This window comes from Eubalaena glacialis, chromosome 10, assembly GCF_028564815.1.
Source record: "Eubalaena glacialis isolate mEubGla1 chromosome 10, mEubGla1.1.hap2.+ XY, whole genome shotgun sequence".
NCBI classification, from domain to species: Eukaryota; Metazoa; Chordata; class Mammalia; order Artiodactyla; family Balaenidae; genus Eubalaena; species Eubalaena glacialis.
In genome coordinates, this window is record NC_083725.1 from 24,038,992 (window position 1) to 24,055,560 (window position 16,569).

The 16,569-nt window shown below is 34.9% G+C and overlaps 1 protein-coding gene across 1 annotated transcript in view; it reads right to left on the reverse strand.

Moving 5' to 3' along the window:
* The window catches only part of LOC133099108 (ankyrin repeat domain-containing protein 17-like), a 75,303-nt gene that overhangs the window by 45,625 nt on the left and 13,109 nt on the right, over positions 1 to 16,569 (reverse strand). The window contains 10 exon segments of the mRNA XM_061202572.1: positions 1,572 to 2,324; positions 3,818 to 3,920; positions 4,456 to 4,599; positions 4,853 to 4,980; positions 6,517 to 6,604; positions 8,818 to 8,927; positions 9,308 to 9,499; positions 10,853 to 11,090; positions 13,032 to 13,126; positions 15,917 to 16,150. Of these exon segments, the coding sequence (XP_061058555.1) occupies positions 1,572 to 2,324; positions 3,818 to 3,920; positions 4,456 to 4,599; positions 4,853 to 4,980; positions 6,517 to 6,604; positions 8,818 to 8,927; positions 9,308 to 9,499; positions 10,853 to 11,090; positions 13,032 to 13,126; positions 15,917 to 16,150 (2,085 nt within the window).

Consider the following 16,569-nt stretch of genomic DNA (forward strand, 5'->3'; position numbering starts at 1 on the left):
TCCATTCTTCATTTAACTGAATAAATAACACTTAATTCTACACATTCTTTGGTAGTTCAATTGACATAATATAAAGAACACCATTATGATCTAGATTAATGGTCATGAAAGTAATATCAAATTTGGCATTTGGAGCTACTGTGCTTCAATTTTCATAAGATATCTACTGTTTTTAAAATTACATTCCCAATTATTATAACCCACTAATGGTGATTAGTAGTAACTTTCAAATCTATAGGAAAAATGTATAGTTCTTAATATAAGAAGCTTTATAGTTTTTACTAACAATTAATAGCATTTTTTCCGATGTAGTTACTGTACCCTCTAAGATTAGCAGAGACTTTCATTCCACATACTATTGTTGAGGTGATACTAAAAGAGGACTGGGAAACTTTAGAGCAATTTCTAAGTACAAAATCTGTCTCATTAGCTGGTTTCTTAGTTTCTGAATGTTAGCTAAATATCTCAACACTATACAATTTCATTTTCTTTTATTCTTTTAAAAGATTAAAGTTAAATTATGTATAATCTCATCATAATATATAATGCTACTTAAACATAGTTTCAAAATAAGAGAAAATTCAATCAACCTTCAAGTATAGACCAAAGAATTAAAAGGGGGGAAGAGAGCAGATGAAAATTATCAAAATTCACCTATTTACTCCCTTTGTTTTCCCCTGTTCCTTCTTTTTCTGGTTTTTTTTTCCTTTACTTTTTTTTAAAATGAAGAAAATTGTTCTTTTCAGTACAGTATTCTTATGGCTTATAATCCTGTAAAATCTCATTCTACTACTTTGTTACAGAACTCACAAAAACTAAGTACCCAAAACTAGAACCATAAAAACAACCCCTAAAATATTTCTTTTTGCCAATGAAACTAATTAAAATGGAAAAAAATTTCTCTGCCTACCCATTTAAAGATATATCATTTATGATACTATCAGGGGACCACACCTTCTCATAATACAATTAGAAAGAAACTACACATTAACATTCACAGGGGATAAATCACTGACACACAGTATAATCAAACCTTATTTGGTTTGGTATTTTATTATTGTTGTAAAAGTATTTACGTTTTTTGTTTCTTTTAAATATCCATCAGGTTTGAAGTCTGATCCATTATAATATAAAGTATTTCTGTTCACAAATAAGCTTTCTGATATATCCTACTAGTTTTGCACTTCAACTTCTATCAATTTCCCGGTTTATTCGTATGAATACAGAAGCAAAAAAGCCAAAATTCTATCAGTATTCTGAACTTAAAGGGAAAACACAAAAACAAAAACAAACAAAAAAATCAAACATCAACCTGACTACTGAAAGACGTAGATTCCCAGCCTACCCACCTAAGTCAGAAAGTTTCAGCCATTTGCATTGAATGAGCTAATCTTTCATTTGACCTGTATCCATCTGAGAACGCCTGAGATTGAACTAATATTTCTAAAGATATACATGGTTCAAGAGTCCAGAAAGAGTTCTCAAGTTGGGTAACGGCAAAAAATTCTGGCACACTCTTACTCGCCTTAAGCAAATCATATTTGATACCTGCTCATAACAATATAACCCACCTGCCATGATGTCATCCAGCGTGTCATTGAGGGTCTGAGCAGGGCTGGCTACCATTAACCCTTGTTGTGTTTCTGTCAGAATTCCTTGCCCCAGCCCTGCCAACTGTGCTTGGCCCAGTACTGGCTGTCCAACTATCACTCCTTGCAGTTCTGTAAGATTTGCGACGGACCCTGGAGGCAAGGGACCTGCCGCCAGAGGCAAAGCTTGAGGCATGGCCAGAGGCTGGACTGGTGCAAAACCCATCTGAGCAGCAGTTTGCTGGGGTTCATCTTTAAGCAGAACGGGATCCACTTGCTGTAACCGTGCACAGTCTCCCTCGGAAAGCTGTTCTCCAATCCCAACAGGAGTTAGCAGTCCCAGATGTTGGCAAGACTGTTGCTGCTGCTGCTGAAGTTGAATTCTTTGAGCTTTAACCTCTAGATACTGCTTTTTTAGCTGCTGCTGAGTTTTCAGTTGTAATTCTCGTTCTACTTTCTGTAGTTCCTCCAAAATCTTTTGTTTCTTCTGAATTTGTTCCTCCCTTGTTTTGCTCAGCTCCTCGATCTTCTCCTTGGTAAGTTGGTCAGCGTGAGCCAGTTCCAAGGACTGCAGCTGTGCATTCTCTTCTATGGCTTCTTTTATCCTCTGTTCCAGTTCTGTTAACTTTCCCTGAGCCTCTTCTACAATGCTCTCTGGAGACTGATTGGTGATGTAACCCTGTACATCCTGGCTGTTTGCTGGCAAATGGCTGCTGGACTTTTGTTTAGAAGCAGCTGTGTGAAAAAGAAACCCCCTCAGAAGTGCACATGAATGGCATCCTCATTACAGAGTTACTGTTGGGAGGTTTAGTGCCAACAGTTATGCACCAAGTTATTATGTCCATAGAAGGTGAGAATGCACTGTTAAGGAGTTAAAAACAAATCCACCTTCTTTATCATAAATATAAAATGTATGTATTTTATGTGCATAGAGTAATCTTTGGGAAATTAATTTCAGAATTTTAAAAATATCACATGGTTAAAATTAGACAATAGAGGGATGCAGGTTTGTGATATCTAAGTGGTACAATTAAAGTAAAATCTAAGGCTATGTGTAGATAGATACCTCATCTGGTCATAAAGATGTAAAAACTTATCATAAGAACAGAAAAATAATGCTAAATTATTAAGATGTAGGGAAAACTTAAACCTCTAAGTCAAGGTTTTTCTACATTTAATAGTCTGTGCCTTTTAAACACACACACATACACACAAAGAGTACTCAAACCACTGAGAAGTACCAGGAAATTAAAATCCAACTAAAATATATGTCTTTGTTGGGGCCTACCATCTTCAAGACTGATAAAGGTTAAGATAGAAATTCACATATTCACAAAGCTACCTGGCCAGTAGAGAACTGGGATTCAGTTTCCCTGGAAGAAAAGATGCTGAACTATGACATCCACTGTATCTTCTGACAGCGAGGTGAATAAACATATCTGGCTATCAGTATAGCAATCATTTGCTCGCTATACCAACTGGAAAAGGTGCCAAGGCTCTAGATTGGTAGTGGTGATTGAAAAGAACTGGTGGAAATACTTAGTATTCTTGTTGGTAAAATAATATAGGTAGCCAAAAACCAAAAACTTAAAAACACATTGGTTCCTCAGGTAAAACTTTCTAAAAGGAAAAACTGATTCAAACTGGTAGCTGTAATCTTTTGGGACATAACTTATGAACATGCATGATGTAACTTCCACAAATCAAATATGGACCTCAGAGTTCTAGAGCAACAAACAACCATATCTGAAGTAACTTTGAATTCTTGGTTGAGAAAAGGTATTCCAGATATAAAATCTACATTAAAACCAGTTATTCTAAAATAAAATTTAATTTTGATCTAGCTTATTAATCTTATGCCTCATATCACTACAGAAATTTTAGTAATTTACAAAAATGTCACCAAATTATACGCAGCCTAACATTTTAACATGAATAGAAATGACTAGTTATTAGAGGAAATCATGGATAATCAGAATTGCATCAAAGATGAGCATCTGAATTTCTACTGCTAATACTTCTGATTCCAGCACAAATTAGTGTTCTTAACTATGTTCTCTCCCAATAACATGCTTTTTTCATCATTAAAAAAAAAATCTTCAATTATGCCGACCTAGTAAAATTCATTTTTTGTGGAATAATGATTTTAAATGGCTAGTTTTTGGTTTTTTTTGCAATCTTATCATTTTTACTTGGACAACTTGTAAGTCTTTAGAAGTATAACTGACCTTTATTCCTGATGGGAAGAGTAGTGGCAACATTGGCAGGTGGTTTGTCAGGCTCCTGAGGTGGGACAACCATGGGCAGTGCTTGAACCGGTACACGAGGAGCCTAAGACAAATGAAACTGATTCTATATCTGCTTTTCCTACACCTTCCATTATATAATTTGCTTTAAATGAAGAATAAGTTACAAAGATCCATTCAAAATATTTTTTCATATGACAATCTCAGGTGACATATTTACTTAAAATGTGCTGGTATCAAGTTATTTTCCATCTTTTTTTTTCGGCCATGCCGCACAGCTTGCGGGATGGGATCTTAGTTCCCCGACCAAGGATTGAACCCGGGACCCAGCAGTGAAAGCGCTGAGTCCCAACCACTGGATGCCAGGGAATTCCCTCCATGACATTTTTTTAATGAACTTTGAAATCAAAAGATTATTCTGGCCACAGTAAGAAAGCAAAGCAAAATCATATCAATCTAGAATCTGAATATTACACCAGATGTTCATTAACCATATCAAGTATCTTATCTATAAAAAGAACTACATATTATAACAAAAAACAATCTAGTTTAATCTTGAACTATGACCGAAAAAGGGAAAAAGATGATATAACATAAAATGCTTTAGTTTAGAAGCTTACCCTATTTAAATCGTGGGATGGGGGCGTTAACTGAGTGACATCTGGTGGAGGGGCTGAAAGCAAGTTATTAGGATAGTCCAAAAGATAGCAAACAACGCTTGTATGACCACCTTTTGCTGCTTCTATCAACATAGTCGAGCCATCCTAAAAGAGTGAATATGGAAGGGGAAAAAATTTTTTTTTAAAGTTAATTTACAGAAACATAAGGAAGATATAGCCAACAGGCCCCAGACACATTAAAGTTTTAGGTTTAGTAAAGAACACTTTCCTCTAAAAACAGAAGAAAATGAACACATTTCGAATGCCAATATACAAGTGGAACTTATAGATAATAATTTGTTATGCTCAAGAGTGAAGATTAATTCACAATGCTACCTGAAACATTTGAGTTACATACTTTTAAACGGTGAGTAGGATCTGCCCCATGAGCCAAAAGTAGTTGCACCACTGCCAGATGGCCCCCTGCACAAGCCCGGGACAGTACAGTATGGTCATTGTTAGCTGTGGTTCTATTCACATTTGCTCCTAAAACAGACAAGGCATGAAAAATCATGTTAATAGAGTGTTGTTTCTTAAATTATGGTAAACTTCAAAATCGAAGAGTAGAGAGAACAGTATAATGAAGCCCCACATACCCATTACCCAGCTTCAATGATTATAAACATGGCCAATCTCATTTCACATATACCCACATCCATTCTCCTCTCCCATCTTGAATTATTCGAAAACAAATCCCAGACAAACATGATATAATTTCATCCATAAATGTTTCAGTATGTACCATTAAAAGATAATGATAAAAGTATATATTATTCCTAATATAATCACTGTTTTAAAAAAGTAAAATATAAAATTTTATCTACATTTTAATATCTTCAGTGGGAAAGATGACTGAAAACCAATAAAAAATAAACCACACTGCCCTCTATGGGCCAAATATGGAAGGAATTAACAAAAAATAGTAAGTAATAGTAGTATAATCTTTTTTCATTGGGAAATATCTGAGAATGAAAACAGGTACATTTTCCCCTTAATATGAATTCATCCCTGATTTGGAGCACTGTGCTATGCATGTGGGAAATGGAAGTAAAATACCAGGAAGAAACTGGAATCAGATTCATTAAAATTAACCAAAGAAGAGAGAAGATAATAACTGAAAATAATTTCATTCTTGAGAATACTATGTCTTATTTATAAACATATAACACAAGGAAGTGTTCAAATTGCCTAAAATAATTTGACCAGTAAGTTATTTCTGATTTATTTTCTTTACCTACAAATGATTTCAAACTTTAGTATTTTTGGCAAGAAGGAAATGGCATATGTTGCCTTTTTAATTGTATATGGTCTACACAGTCTCACTTTTACTAATGTTGAATCAAAAGTAAAATCTTTAATCTCCTATACTTAAGAATATAATGAAATCTCTAATCTTCTATACTTAAGTTCATGAAAAACTTTCAACTTGAACTTGTACAGTGAATACCTAAAAAGTAATTTAAAGGAAGTAATAATATGCTACTTTTGTTATTAAGGATTTTGGTATTCAAAGTAAAATAAATGACCATGAATGAAAATGCATTTTTGGCATATTTGTTCCATTTCAATTTTGATTTTTTTGGGGGGTGCTATATTTATGACCACCTCTCTATATTTTACAAAGAAGGAAACTTAGGCCCAGGGAAATATAAAGAAGAAAAGTGACTTGCCCTCAAATTAATCAGTGGCAGAAACAACATAAAAATCCAGGTTTCAAGATATATTATTACATGAACAGAAAAGACTTCAAGGTATCTAAACCCTCAAAGTTTTTTACATAGACAAATTTTTCTGTATTGAAATGTTTTTTAACAAGGGTGGTATTGGGTATCAGAACTCCTCACAGTTTGGAATGGTTCTATGTGTTGAAGGATGTTTATCAACTACCCACTCACAAAAATCTCAGTAGCATCCCTCTACCACGTGACACCTCCAAAATGTCCTTTACCTGTAAATCTCTTAATACCCAAGGGCAGGGGATAGATACCTGTGGAAAAAAATTACTGCCTTACACAAACCTACCTTTACTAATTAGGAACTGAACGGTACAAACATGACCAGCTCTTGCAGCTTTCATTAAAGGAGTTCTTCCACCTTCAGATTCACGCTCCTGTTTAAAAAACACAGACTTACTTGATATTTAATTTCTAATGAACAATTTTTCTTTTTCATGAAAATCAAAAGGAAGAGAACTGAACAAATTTCAGAATCTAAATATATTAAATAACATGCTTTGAAGTAAATCAAGGAATATATTCTTTAATTTAAACAATCTCAAATTAGAAACATGTTCTATGGAAATACAGACAAATTAAGAACTGGGGTTATATTCATGTGATTGTTACACCCTCACCTAAATCCATCTGGGTAATTTTTCCTTCTCTCTACAAAAAGGACTGTGGAACTTGAACAATGAATGGCACTCTAGCACAGCCCTCTCCAAACAATCAACATTATCCTAATCCACTACAAGTGATTTTCTTTTCATAAGTTTGTATCCTGCGTGTATGAATTTCTCTAAGTATATCACTCTCTGCCTTTACAGACTTCCCATTATCTCTATTTTACCGTACATAAAAATAACAAGGCTAGTGATATTTAATACCATCAATTATAAGATATTACTAGAGATTTCTGGGTTTCAAAAGGATGGAGAACCAGCTGCATTTTTGCAATTCAGAATATCAGCATAGGAAAAATTTTCAGATCTTACAGTATAAAGGTTTGAGAAAAAAACACCTTTTATAAAGCATTTTATATGTCAATATTTTTTACACTTACATCTGATGATTTTTCTCTTAAGTCATACACTAAGTTGTTTTAATTGCAATTCACTAAGCAAGATTACATTGCTGTATGTTTCACAGTCCCTGTAGTAAACACTGGAAATTTAGTTCCTAAGCTGAAGAAGCTCAAAACCTAGTAAGAGGAATATGCGCATGACTAGCTAGAATATAATGTGCGTCATAAGTTCTCCAAGCGTTGTACCAACACAGACAGAGCTGAAGGAGGCCACAATAGTAATCTAATTTAACCCTCTCCTTTCATAAATGAGGAAAGAGAAGTTAAGTAAATTTTAAGTTAAGAAACCAGTTAATTGAGGAGCCTGTTTCTGCCTGCATGTGAGTTTCTGTCATAAACTATGAACTTCTACAGGAAAACACATTTACTTATTAATCTCAGCCCCATGAACACACGGGTGCTTATGTTTTAACTAAAACCTACCTTTCTTACTCCCTCACAGGCTAAACTGGAAGAATGACTATTTTCCCCACACACAATTGCTTTATTCCTCCCTACCTCTCAGGCTGTACTCATACTATTTCTTCCAACTGGAGTATCTCTTTTGTAACAAGAGCACAGTATCTACCTTTCTAAACCTTACCCAGCCCCAAACATAACATCTCAGATGACGTCTTCACCTCTTCTGAGCTTTTTGACTGTCTGTCCTTTCCCTATGACATCTCTTTGTAATCTACCTTAAAATGACCTCAGTAGGGACTTCCCTGGTGGCGCAGTGGTTAAGAATCCGCCTGCCAATGCAGGGGACACGGGTTCGAGCCCTGGTCCGGGAACATCCCACATGCCGTGGAGCAACTAAGCCCGTGCGCCACAACTACTGAGCCTGAGTGCCACAACTACTGAAGCCCACGCACCTAGAGCCCATGCTCCACAACAGGAGAAGCCACTGCAATGAGAAGCCCGCGCACCGCCACGAAGAGTAGCCCCCGCTCACCGCAACTAGAGAAAGCCCGCGCACAGCAACGAAGACCCAACGCGGCCCAAAATAAATAAATAAATAAATAAATATTTTAAAAAATGACCTCAGTATTTCATCCTTCTCACTAAATAAAAAGTTATTTGAGGGAAAAATACGATTTACTGAATACTTATCTTTTTAACTCCTTTATTTAACAATGCTTTGAATGGTATAGGTACAATTTATTTCCTAAACGACAGTGAAATGCCGCCTCTAAGCCATATTTGCCTTTATATGACAAATCAGAAAAGCTTCTAAAAATAGCTAAATACTTAAGAGAAAATTTGTATTAATTATTACAATTAATTATTAACATATCAAACACAAAATTTTCCCCTTTTTGTAGGGGAAAAGGGGTAGTAGACTGGATAGTCCTGCTAACAAGGAAAATAAGAATGGACACCAAACAGCATAGGAAAAAAATATGACTAAATGAGATACAGAATGGCAAAAAGGCCAACATAAAATTAGAAGTAAAGAAATACCTTTTGTCTATAATCTCCTTTCAATTAATTTCTTGCCTTAGCTTTAAATATTAAGATTTAGAAAGTGACATAGCTTACCAGATCTGCTCCTGCCTGAAGTAAGACATCTGCTACATCAGTATGACCATTTTCACAGGCGTATGTTAGTGCTGTATCCCCTGTTGCTGTTGTTGCATGAACATTAGCTCCTGCAGTAGTGTTAGATACACAGCCTTAATAAAAGAATCATAAGACACAAATGTGGATACTGAAATTTCTTCTAGATAAGCCATATCTCCTCAAATTAGACAAAACAGCCTTATCCATTTCTAGAAACAGAGAATATTGTCAGCATCTTTAAAAGCAAAAAAGAAAAAAAATTAGAAATAGATTACTGCTTAAAATTAAAACCGCAGATATTTCAAACAGCAATAAGGTAAATTATTTATTCAGAATACACTAAAAAATTTATCACATTAGTTTTCTATACACATTCAGTGCATCATACATCAAAAAAAAGCTATTTGCATTGTAATATTTTTACTTAAAGAAATCATGTAAAAAAACTCCCAAATGCAAAAATGCCTACCTGCAGCTAATAAGTATTTAACTAAGTCCAAATGACCCTCTTGAGCAGCTTCCATTAAAGGGGTAGAACACCCTAGTTCTATATCAGCTCCTGCCTTAATTAGAAAGTCTGCCACTTCCAGAAAGCCTCCACAGCAAGCCAAAGTCAAGGCAGTTTCTTGAGTTTCTTCTGTCTGTGCATTGATATTTGCTCCTAAAATAAATGTTCTAATTATTTAAAGAAAGTCATTAACTTATTCCAGAGATAAGCAAAACATGATTATTTCCTAGTAAACTATACTTCAAAAATGAACATTTATATTAATTTACTAAATGATGAAGTACCTCTCCCCTATTCTAGGAGGCAGTTAAAAATAAAACTACCAACACCACATCCACTAGTCCATATTTGATGTACACTGCCGGAATAAGATTTATTCAGCCAGAAGGTACAAGTCATGTGATTTAAGGCCTTAGAAAATAAACCACATTCCCTCGTTATAAAGATTCATAATAATGATGATAAAGATGTTGATGAAAATGATAATAGATAATATTTAATATGCTGTTATTTGTCAGGCAATATTTAAAGCATTTTACATATTATTGTTAGCTCCATTTTTACAGCTATGGAAATTGAGATTAACTAACTTGCCCAAGGTCACAACATTATCATCATCACTACTACCACCATCACCACAGTTAACACTTAACAGGCACTATATGACAAACAGTGTTCGAAAAGCTTCATACACATCTATAAACTCTCACAACAACCCTACAGACAACAAAATTGAGGCACAGAAGGTTAGAAACTTGCCTAAAGTTACAAAATCGGCAAGCAGTGGATTTGTGATTCAAACCGAAGAAGTCTGCTCCGAAAACTATGCTTTTAAAATTCTAGTCAATATTACCTCTCAGTAAAAGGTTTTTGAAAAATGTGCCATTCCTCTTAAATTTGTACAAACTAAGCCTTTATTAGTAAAAGAGATATAAAACCAGGCTACCAATATGGATAGAGATGCGAGATTACTTCTAAACTTAAGTATCTTAATACAGTCAAGTAACTGTTTCACTTTCCCCAAAAGAGAAGCCCACTGTGTACTGAGCTCCTTGACAGCTTCTTATACATGCATTCTTGCATTCTCATCAAGTTAGTCCTTATGGCAAGATTTCCCATAGTGTACTTTATGAAACACTAGACACATCAAATATTTATTAATACGTATTCTGCCCTACGAAGCATTCTCTCAATATATTAGCTGCAGAAATGCTAAATCTCATACATGCCCCCACATAATCTACAACCCTATCCCACCCCCACTTCTTTCTATTTTTATTAACACAGCACAAAATGGCTCTGAAAGCTCTTAAATACTAAAGAAGTCCATCTGATTTTATTGAGTACAGTATGAGAGCTGTTTTCAAAGAAAATATTTCATCTTTAGTTTTTGTGATAGCACCTCATTACAAATCTACTAGAAAAATGAAATAAATTCAATTTTATAAAATCATAATCTTACATTTTACACATTTATGCGTTAGTGTCTTGATTGGTACTGGTTACCTTGGCCTAAAAGTAATGCCACCATTTCTTCACGTCCTTCACGAGCAGCTTCCATCAATGGTGTATAACCTTCATCATTGACCTCTTCCAGGCTAGCTCCTCTTTCAACAAGTAAAGCCGCAAGTTCCACGTGCCCACCACATGCAGCCAAAGTCAATGGTGATTCAAATGAATCAGCAGGCATGTTCACTTGGGCACCACTGTCAAGAAGTAACCTAGCTGCTTCAGCGTGGCCATCCTGATTACAATGCAATTAAAAAAACTGAATCAGCACCATTAAAAAATCTTTAAAAATACTTCTCAATTGCTATACAATGAAGTTTACTGATATCAATTCAAATAAGAATTAATAAATCTACATTTAACAGGTGAGTAAGCAAGCATTAATTAAGACATATCTACAGTTTACTCTAGTAGTAAATAGCAATTGAGGATATAAAATATGTAGAAAAATACCTTCAATCAAAAAGCTTATTAACCATCAGAAAAAAAAAAACCAGTAAGCACATAAAATAAGAGATTACTGTGAGATAACATCAACACTGCATAGTATAAGCTTAAATGCTAAAAGGATAAAGTTTAGAAAGGGAAAGCAGGATTTTCATAGAAACCTTAAGGATAAGCAAAGTTTTGGCTAGGTAGAAAAAGAAAAATCCAATACTTTTTAGAGGAGTGGGGGAATTGAGCATGATGTGTTAGGGAAAAGGGAACACAATATGTACATGGTAATTCCTTTGTTGTTCGACAATCAAATGCCAGTGAAAATTAAGAAAAAGAAAAAGAAGTTCTCTCTTAATATCTTCCGTCTTCTTTACCGGTCTCCCTTTCTCACAGTTTCCCTAAATATTGGCAACCCCAAGGCTCACTTTTCCATTCTTTCTTCCTTTGATACAATTTTTCCTTCTGTATTACCTCACAGACATTTCATCTTCTTTTGAACATGTCATGCCCATTTTTGCCTTGGTACTTGCCATATTACACAACTTTAAAGTCTTATCACTGTGGTTACTTTGCTGTTCCTTTAGCTCAGAATTTTCTCCCTCCATAAGTAGTCAACTCCTACATTTCCTTTAAAGTCCAGTTTAAAACCTCAGTCTCTTAGCAAGTCTCCAAACGTATGGCCCCTACTAGTACCTTTCATCTACTTATAACACTTCCATTGCAGGCAGAGTAGGTCTACAGAATATTCCACTTTAATTTTTTAATCTACATACAGTTTGTTTCTCTAATGGGGGTGGCAAGGATGTTTTAAGTTCCTTACACACATGACATCATTTAATCCTCACAACAACCCTAGAGAAGGATATTATTTTCACAGATGGGGAACTCAAAACCCTCCCAGAAAACTTGTTTAATCAAAAGAATAAGTTACTAAAGCAAACACTGGTATGGCAATAAGAAAAACAAAAAATAACTCAAGTCTTAAATGGCTACTTAATTTTTTTTTAAATTAGTAATTAAAATTTAACATCCTTTCAATAATCATTCTCTGAAGGGAAGTTGAGACAAGAAACTTAAAATTAATTTCGGGTCTGTTTTATCTTTGGTGTGTTTTTCTCATAAATCTGTCTATAATGTTATTCTGATTCATTTCTGTGCCACAAGTCATAGACTGAGATACAAAAGTTTAAGAGTACTATTATTACGCATTCTCAAGTACAAATTTAAAAAAAAGTTCTTAAAAAAAGGAATTCAGGGCTGAGAAAAGACCACGATAGAGGATCTTTGGGAAGGGAGAATCTTTGGAAAGGGCTCCTTGGGAAAGGAGAATGACAGAGGGAGAATTATGTAATGCAAATAATATTCTAATTTCAAATTTTTCATAAATTTTACATTACGGGTTTGATGAACATGTTTTACTTAGCAGTATTATGTGCATACTCTGTGGATTATGTTCTCATTTTTAATATCCTTGATCCATCTTTTAAAAAGTCACTTTTTGTGCCAATTACATAAAACCAGAAAATGAAGGTAGTGCTACAAAGCTTCAGAAAGCACCTCTGATAGAAGTTAATATTGCACAACTGGCTCTTATAACTCAGATAGCTGAGGTTCTGATCCACAAGTCATGATAAACAGAATCTTTGAACCCAAGGAAACGGCACTCACTCACTATACACTGGCTCTGTCTCTACCTAATATATAAATATATTTCATGTATGTATTTCACCAATCTTACCATGCAAGCCTCCATTCAAGCAGTGTGCATTTCATCTGTTCTATGCTCTTGATCTGCGCCTGCTTCCAAAAGAAATCGCACCATCTCTAGATGTCCTAAACCAAAAGTTTATAAGATTGCTTAAAAATATTTTATTATTCCCCAAAAATAAAATTACAATATTTTGAAAAGTTATATTTAACTTAGAGCAATACATTTATTACCATAATACTAAAGTCAGCTCCAAGCCACCCTCAACTGCCCAACACAAATTATACAAGTGATCTGTGCTGTTCTACTCCTTACCCTGTTACCCTAGAAACTGCTATTACTAAAATCCTTGCTGTAGGTGAGCAAAGGTGGCCCTAAAATGCGACACCCAGAATATCCCCTCTACAACCTTTTTAGGGCCCAGGCATGCCATAGTTATTTTATTTATACTATAGACTAAATTCGTTTTTGTCAACTAGTAGCCTGGGATGATAATCATCACTGAAGTTATTTCTATGAGGAAATGAGCTTTAAGGTTCAATAACTAACTCACAGACATTTTAGGAACAACCTGCTTGTAAGTTGGAAACCGTATATATAAAAATATTCTTGAAACAACACCATTTATATTTATTCATTTATTTAGATATAAATATATATATACACATACATATATATACACACACACATATATTTATGGAGTTTCAAATAAACCATATGCTTCAGTTCAGATAAAGATTACCTTGTGAGTAGTTACAATGAACATCAATTATATTTTAAAAAGGACTTCAGATACTATGTAAGAAACAGTAGAAAAGTGACTAATTTTTTTCCAACTTCATCTGGAATGAGCTGCAGTCAATTTTCAGTCAACTGGGAATGGAGGAAGGAGTGGATGGCGGAATCATGAACAGTTAAAATTAACTCTGGTGAATAAGTGTAGCACCTGCCATGCCTTGTTTTTGCTAACAAACGATCTCTCCTTCCTCTCTGTCATTCTCCCTTCCCAAAGATCCACATCAGTGCTTAGTCTCCGCCTGAATTCTATCCCTTCCCCATCTCCTCCTTGTCAATCTGTATCCTAAGAGACCTCACCAGAAATAGAGGAAAGTAAGAGTGTCCATGGATCCTTGGAAGTAGTAGAGATGTTCTCCACCAGCTCAGTTCTAGATCCAGTTTCTCTAACGAAAGCCTGCAAGCCCCAACCTCAGCATGGTGGGGCTACAAGCATAGGCGAGAAGGAAGAGTAGTTATACATAGCCCCATCTCAAAGCTCATTGGCCAGCTGGGTCTCAGTAGTAAAATGGAGCTAGTTCCGGTTTCAAAAGTATCTGATGGAAAGGTGAGACAGAGCTACCCAATCAGCCTGCCCTGGAGAGGCTGCCCCAAGGCTTAATTCCTCCCCTCCCAATGAAGATCAACCTCTGCGTAACTACTAAACACAACTGGAGAAGGAAGAGACCTCAGGTGTGCTTCCTAAGTACCCTTAATCTGAACTATCTGTAACACGAGATAATCAAAAGTCCTTTAGAGCACATTTTTACATTTAACTTAAATTTTAGTCATTTATGTGGCTAAGGAGTATTTTAGCCATGTTTTTTAAGTGAAGTTATTCCAAAAGACCTAACAAAACCCTGGCCACTCTGAAGTACTGATAGAATGAAACAAAACAACAGGAGGGCCAACACAAGGGGGAAGGAATCAAAGCCCTGGGTGCAAAATTTAAGGAGACATTCACTCACAAGCTAGTGTACGTGAAGATTCAGCCATTGAGAGTGAGTGCCTCCTTCACTTTTGTACCTTGCCTTGCAAGAGCTTTTTCTTGATGCCTCTGGGTCAAAAATGTATCACTTATTTTATGATACAATCATGACACAGCTGCAGATGGTAGAAAACATTGAAGTGAACGGCTATGCAGGTATAAAATTTCATGAAATTTTCTTTTTAAAAAGTTTCTTAGTTTATAGCCATTTATCTGTCAAAAAGGTTGATTCCGAAAAATGTCTGGCTCTGTGGCTGTCTTTTTAGAATCTAGAATCTAGATTAACTAGCTGAAGACCAAGTATCTTTCCAGACAATTATCTTGCCCCCCCCAAAAGAAGATATTTGACTCTATTATCAATATTTTCAGGTTGATTGACATCATTTAGAACACTATGTACCCCCTTTGTACAGCTATATATTGGTAGGTATTCTCAATTTCTACCAGCTCTTCCTTCTAAATTTATTAAACGTGTTGATGATACTCTAAAATTGTTCTTTTGAATACAAACTCCCTCCACACCACTTTTTATTTTTCTTTTCATATATCCTCCTTTCTCTTCAATTTTTTTCCTTTCTTCTTGGTATCATGAGAAATAGCTTAAGCACCTTCTTGTTAATAAATCATTCTAGCTTCTATTTCTTTCTTTCTTTACTGGCCGTATCGCGCGGCACGTGGGATCTTAGTTCCCCTACCAGGGATCTAACCCATGCCCCCTGCAGTGGAAGCGCGGAGTCTGAACCACTGGACCGCCGGGGAAGCCCCTCATTCTAGCTTTAATTGCATTTACTTTAAATTTACAGGCGAAATACTTCTGGATTCTTTTGTGTAAACCAGGCAAAATACTCTGACAAGCAAAATCATTAAAAAATACAGCGCATATTAAAATTAAATAACTGTTTCTAATAAAACAACTGGATCAATAGTCATTTTTCATTGACAATATTTATAATATTGAGTGTATATTTTAAAAGTTTAATATATAAAGTTTATATATTAAACTTTTAAATTCTAAAACACTTTAAACACTTATTTATAATGTACTATTACCATATTTTATTTTTTATTTTAAGTGACTAACCATTCTATATGAAGTAACTGTCATTGCATGAGTTTAAAAACTTTGTTTAAAAAAACAAGTTCTTTACTGTACCTTTGTAACAAGCTAACATAAGGGCACTCTCTTTAAATTCATTGGAATGCGTATTAATGCCAGCCCCATTTTCTAGCAGCAATCTGGCTACTTCCACATGTCCAGCACTTCCAGCTTCCATAAGAGGAGTATGACCATTTTCATTATGGTCCTCAATACTAGCACCGGATTCCAAGAGCACCTTTACAACATCTACATAACCTCCAGCACAAGCATATGTAAGTGCTGTATTGCCTATTTGAATGAAGAAAAACAAAGACATTAACATAAAATACCAGAATAAAACAGAGGTTTATCTAGTATCAAAGACAAAACTGAAATGAGAGACTATAATCTTAATAAATTTAGCTATTACACTTATATATATAATTCTTTTCTTCATTACATTTTATCTTACTGAAATCAACTCCCTATTCTTTCCATTTAAAAATCAGGGTCAAACACATGTGGAAAATCAGATACACTTATCACAATTGTAGAGTTATAAAAGCACTGAGCAATTCTGAAACTAACTTCCCACATGAGGAAAAAGTTACACTGATTCTAACTTTAATCAGAGAAATGTTTCCCAAGCTTTATGTTTTCTTTGGATTATAATTATTCATCACATATAGATATACCTCATACCGTTACTTTGAATCACGTACTGTTTT